Source organism: Oncorhynchus nerka, unplaced genomic scaffold (assembly GCF_034236695.1).
Source record: "Oncorhynchus nerka isolate Pitt River unplaced genomic scaffold, Oner_Uvic_2.0 unplaced_scaffold_4557, whole genome shotgun sequence".
In the NCBI taxonomy this organism is placed as follows: domain Eukaryota; kingdom Metazoa; phylum Chordata; class Actinopteri; order Salmoniformes; family Salmonidae; genus Oncorhynchus; species Oncorhynchus nerka.
In genome coordinates this window covers 1-5,825 of record NW_027036742.1, presented here as the reverse complement: position 1 = coordinate 5,825, position 5,825 = coordinate 1, and the positions used below count along the sequence as shown (strand labels likewise).

Genomic DNA, 5,825 nt, shown 5'->3' with positions numbered 1-5,825 from the left:
AATGGGCCTGAATATAATGTGTCTCTTGTTTGTTCTGGTTTCAACTGTGTGCTCCTCCAGTGATTCAAATACAGTGGAATTTATAATCCATGTTTGTGGCGAATGGACTTGTTGTCCATGGAGCCACATATTGCAGTGATTGGGAAGCGCTGTGATTGCATCTTGAATGGGGAGCTGTTTTGAATTAACAAAAGTCGATCTTAAGGGAGTGGTTGATGCTTACTTTACTGCATTAATAGAAGAGGTTAGCATAATGTATCAGCTTTCTCCAGCATAAGAAAACAGGTCTATCAAGCGGTTGTTGCTCTGCCTCTATTAGCTGTAATGAATGACTTTACTGGAAGTGGAACACCGAGCTAAACGAAACAAGTTGTATTATTCGAATAAAGTGTTCATTTATACTTGTTACACATTTGTGACTTTCTCAGCCGTGTGTGTGTCAGATAGAACAGAATGTGCTACAACTCCTCTCTCTACCGTGAGGTATAGAAGTCTCTACAACACTAGGCTGTTGTCTCCACATTACCATGCACTGCCTTTAATCAACAAACAAACACTAGCTGCAGATAAAAAGCAGCACAGAGGAAACAGACCCAGCTGTACTTTTCTCTCTTCCTGGTGTTTTCCCTCCCTTTCAGGGACAAACTCAGTCATTTCAGAGCTCTAGTCTTCCTCAATGTCTTCTCAGTGGCTGTTGCTCTGAGCTCCACACATAAGGCTCCAGTTAGAAATCGACTGTATCTCAGAATATTAGATTAGAGAGTTAAATAGTCACATTTACAGGGTTGTTTGCAAAGTCACAGAAACTCCTGTATTAAGTATGTAGGCCGTACAAGGTTTTAAATTACTGTACAGTCTGTTCTTCACTCCAGCCTGGCATATATTTAAATTAGGACCAGATAGACATACCAAATACAGTACACAGAAACGTCAGTAACAGTTAATTTTTAAAATTAATTTCCTGCATTTTAAAGGCCCAATGCAGCTGTTTTTTTTTTTTTTTAATCTACAAATCTAAGAATTTATGGGTAATAATTAAAGATGCACTATGCAGAAATAGCTCTGGCCATTTCCTGGTTGTTAAAATTAATTTCACAATTCACCTAATTTCAGTTTGTGACAATATAAGTACAGCATAGAGAATCATTGTTCCATCTAAACCTCTGAAATATATGTTCCATAAACAAAAACATTTTTTGCTGTTTGAAGCTGGTGTCAAAAACCTAAATTAAAAGATGCAAAAACTAAAGTTAAGGGAAGCGTAGAAATACCTCACATAGAACAGAGCTACCACTTCTTACACTTGCGTTTAATGAGAATGACCAACATTTGTGTGAATTAGGCACGGTCGCCCAAAAGAGTTACATATTACAGCCTTACTGTAATGGTTTTCCATTGAAGTGGTCATAAAGAGTTTTTAGCAAAAACCTATTTGTCAAGCAAGAATGTCGCTAGGACTGTCTTGGAGTGGTCTGAGTGGCAAGAAGGGCACCAAAGAGTAGCTCAATCCACCAGAGATGAAGGGCCTAATGGGGAGGAATATGTATTCCAACCTGAAAAACGAGCGGTTATTGGAAGAGAGATTTGGAACTGGTCTGTTAACCGATACTGCAACTCATGAAAAACCTGATTAAAACATCCGGTGTCTATTGTATTTTCAACCAGCAGCTATTGGATAATACCGGCTGAAAGGATTTTATACTGAATTTTGAGTGCACTTGGCCTTTAACAAGGTTTGCCATTACTCATGGCCTCTGGAAGGTTTGTAGGAAACAGTGTAGCAGTCTTAAGGACAATATAGGAAATACAATGGGTGTGAAATTGTTTAAAAAAAACATTTTTTATGAATATGGTCTCACCCCCCCCCTCAAAATCCATCTAAATGCCAAGTAAATGCATCAGTTCTTATTCACTACTGTGCAGCAAACCCCACACCCGTTAAAGGTGCTACACAGGATCTCTAGAATTTGCCAAATTTCTGAGAACGTCCATAATATCTGCAGTAATAGCAGACTAAATCACAAATTTCCTGACCTGCCAGTGTTGTGATTAGTCTAATGATTTTGCCTGCCGAAATGGCATCTGTCCTCAAATGGGAAAGCAGTGTTGGCTGTGTTATGTAGTGGTTATTGGGTCAAGAGACCGTCATTTCCTGGTGGCCAAAAGTCACTGGTTGACCATTTCATAAAAAATAAACATGCACCAAAGTGTAGGGAATCACTGTACCAGCCCCAAAAACTAAATCACTGAAATAGTATAACAAAAGAAAGTTAGTCTCAATGCAGGGGAGATTTGTTTTGAACAGCCTAGTGCGGTTGCAAATCAACTAGCTTCCACATGACATGTTTGTGTTTGAGTCAGCCTTCATTGGTCATAATAGCTGCTAGATTGTCCCAACATTCAAAAATTAGCACTACATCATGGAAAACATAGTCGATTAGTACCACAAAACAATTAAGTTTATTTTGTTCATGTACAAAACAGGTGTAAAAGCAGAACTAGAAATGTAAACAGGTTACACCGGTGACATTCACTTGACACAACAGGCATACACAAAATAAAGTATAAAATAAATTCCCTAAATGAGCTTCTTTAAAACCCAAGCAGCAGGTTCTCATGCACCTTGCACAGATTTAGTTAAGGCAGCACTGGAATCATGACCCTTTTTCCAGAAATTTCAAATGTTTTTAAAACTAAGGTCTAGTGTACTAGAACCTCCAGGTTCTAGAACACTAGACCAGTGGGTAGCTGGCTGCTGTGGCGATGCCACAGTGGTTCTTCCTGTCTTTGGCCATGTAGATGTAGCCTTTGTCTCCCCACTTTTCACTCCAGCTGAGGAGGAGACAAAACATGTTAGTCCCACAGTTCTAGTTAGTAGGAAATTATAGATTCACTGCTGCTTTAGAGAAATGTATGACTTAGACCATAGTATTAGGACAACACAAACACCGTATTCAAATAAATGCAATGTAGAGATGCATATTCCCCGATGAGGAAATCAACCAATCCCGTAGTGGTGATGTAACAAATAAAAAACATCCTAGGAAGATACTATGTACTGTACCTGTTCTTGACAATCCAGAATTTCTTGCCATCTACATCCTCTCCTTCAAAACCATATCCCACCACCAGAACTCCATGGTCAAGCTCCTCACTGCTGCACTCCTCCTCATAATAGATCCCTACAGGGAGAGGACATAGTTAAATTAGTGGGCTAAGATACGGAGTTTACCTCAGTATGTAAAACCACCGGATCTCAAAGCTAAAGTTAGGTAGCTATTCACTACATGGAAAAACTGACATTTTTGGTAACAATTTACCTCAAAGATGAAACAATTTGTAAATATTAACTACAGTGTGATAAGGATAGACCAGAATAGCTCACAGCCACCCAAAAATAGTAGGTAGGGAATCCAATCCTTGCAAATATTGTAACATAATTTAAGTGGCATCGCTAACTGCTACTCACCAGACTGGTAGAACTGGAAGGATTCGTGGCTGGCATCGATGGCGACAGAGACGGGGCCGACAGACGCCACAGCCGTCATCAGAGTGTGCTCCTTGCCATTGGGGATGTCCACAAAGCCGGTTTCATTAACGGCACTGAACTCTGGTCGGTAGAGGCAAAGATCATCATCCTGAGTAACCAGATAAGCCCAACAGCCATGATTAGTAAAATAAATAAATAATTCAAGCAAGTCAGTCATCCTTGGAGACATAAATCGAACTGTAATGTAGTGTAAAATGTTATTTATTTGTAAGTTGTAAGTCATTCCAAAATAATAACCATAGGAGTTGGATCTACAGGAAATTATCTGGGACCAGGCTAAAAGAACAGGGCCTTTTAATAAATGTATCTTCATACACAATCATATTTGAATTCAGACTAATAGAACACAGGGCCTTACCTTGCCCACATAGGGGTAGGACGCCTCTGTGTCCAGGCCGCCGTTGTCCTTTACATACTGGAACGCCAAGTCCATGAGACCCCCATTACAGCCCTCGTTGCCCTGGCGTCTGGAGCAGTCCATCAGGTTCTGTTCACTCAGAGACACCAGATTGCCAGTTTTCCTGAATTGCTGGCCCTCTATAGCCCCGGTGGAACTGAACGACCAGCAAGACCCACATGAGCCCTGGGGGAAAGATTGTTAAACATCATGTCAGTATTTCATGTCAGAACACTGACATGTGCATATTAAGCCAGTGTAAGTAATAACCCATTAGCATAAACAATTTGCAAACATACTGTAAATTACAGGCATGTCATTGGTAAGCATACAAACAAGCCAGACATTTCCTGGATTTAAGAACTCAGGAAAGTCTGCATTAAGTGACAGCATTGTGTGTGGATATGAGTCATGAATCATGAGTGATTCAGGTCTCACCTGGTCCTTGACGGGAGTGACGTAGCCCTTCTCTCTCCAGTCCACAGCTTTAGGGGCCTGTAGGCAGTTGGGCTCCATGAATAGAGAGCCCTTGTACTTCCTCTCAGTAGTCTGCTTGTAGCCGTTCAGCTGCCTGAACTCGTCGTTGGTCTAGGGAGGAAAGAATTCAGAAAAACACGTTGAAATGTAGTCTACCTGGCCAGATGTGTTCTGTAAGTTACTATCTGAATTTAACATGTAAGTTTAATGTTTTACAACTGTTTAAAATAAAGTTATTCATTGAACCAGAAACATGGTGCGTCGTTTAAAAAAAAGTGTACATTTCTGTTCTCTTCTCAGGATCACTGTTCTGTTCCTTCAGAACCTGATAGCGGAAGAAATCTAAACTGAGTGAATACATCCTGCTTTAGTTGTCAACGCTGACACCGGTGTTAATTTTCAAAGTGCCTGTGAAATATTTCATGCTGTAGCCAATGCAGGGGCGGCAGGTAGCCTAGTGGTTACAGTGTTGGGCCAGTAACCGAAAGGTTGCTAGATCGAATCCCAGAGCTGACAAGGTGTAAAAAAAAAAAAAAAAAAAAAAAGTTGTTCTACCCCTGAACAAGGCAGTTAACCCACTGTTCCGAGGTCACAATTGTAAATAAGAATGTTCTTTACTGAGTTGCCTAGTTAAAAAAAACGAAAACGAGACTTCTGAAATGTACCACCTGCTCCACCCTTAAAACATCTCAGCAACAAAGCTTGACTTGGGAAGGAGCTAACCAGAATTGATATTGGCACCTCAAACTTTCTACTGCTTGAGTTCCTGCACCTCAGAATATTAGCTCAAAGTACTGCAGATTTCCTGCATCTTAATATAAACAGTACTGGCACCCAGAATGAGTAGCTTCATCCATGTCAAGCACTGCTCAGCAAGGTGATTCTTACCATGTCACCAAAGTGGTTCATGCCCAGACGGTAGGAGTGTTTTCCCATAGAGTGGTCCAGGTTGTGCATCTCAATCTTCTTCAGGTTCTTCTCCCAAACCATCCTCCTCCAGCCCTCCTCCCTCTGTAACAATGAGTGAAAAACAGTGAGAAAATATACACAATCATATACTGTCTCAGAACTATGGGCACAATCCATGCAATTAATGATATATAGGTGTAATTTACAGCTACATGTATGCACCACTTGATCAATTGAGCCCCTTGTTGAGAGCAGTGGAGGATGGTGGGAGGAGTCAAAGGAGGACAGGCTCATTGTACTGGCTGTAATGGAATGGAGGCAAATGTGGTTTCCAAATGTTTGATACCATTCCAGAAATTCCATTCCAGCCTATACAATAAGCCCATCCTCCCATAGCTCATCCCACCAGCCTCCACTCGTTGTGAGCTACCGAGGGTTCCTGAGGATGTGCTCCTCTACTTGTGCTGAAACACCCACCTCATGGTAGTTCTT

The 5,825-nt window shown here is 41.0% G+C and overlaps 1 protein-coding gene across 1 annotated transcript; it reads right to left on the bottom strand.

Annotated features, from left to right (window-relative positions):
* Window positions 1–2,441: 2,441 nt before the first annotated feature.
* LOC115126867 (procathepsin L-like) lies at window positions 2,442–5,431 on the bottom strand. The gene is made up of 6 exons (XM_065014206.1): window positions 5,313–5,431; window positions 4,386–4,535; window positions 3,909–4,133; window positions 3,470–3,638; window positions 3,065–3,182; window positions 2,442–2,832 (listed from the first exon to the last, which is right to left on the bottom strand). The coding sequence occupies exons 1-6, from the start codon at window positions 5,412–5,414 to the stop codon at window positions 2,733–2,735; spliced, it is 864 nt and encodes a 287-aa protein (XP_064870278.1). The 5' UTR covers window positions 5,415–5,431; the 3' UTR covers window positions 2,442–2,732.
* Window positions 5,432–5,825: the final 394 nt, after the last annotated feature.

Coding starts and splice junctions, on each gene's coding strand:
- LOC115126867 (XM_065014206.1), bottom strand. CDS start 5,414: ATGGTTTGGGAGAAGAACCTGAAGAAGATTGAGATGCACAACCTGGAC. Junction 4,536..5,312: donor TGAACCACTTTGGTGACATG/GTAAGAATCACC, acceptor TTTCCTCCCTAG/ACCAACGACGAGTTCAGGCA. Junction 3,183..3,469: donor CTTCCAGTTCTACCAGTCTG/GTGAGTAGCAGT, acceptor CTCTCCCTGTAG/GGATCTATTATGAGGAGGAG.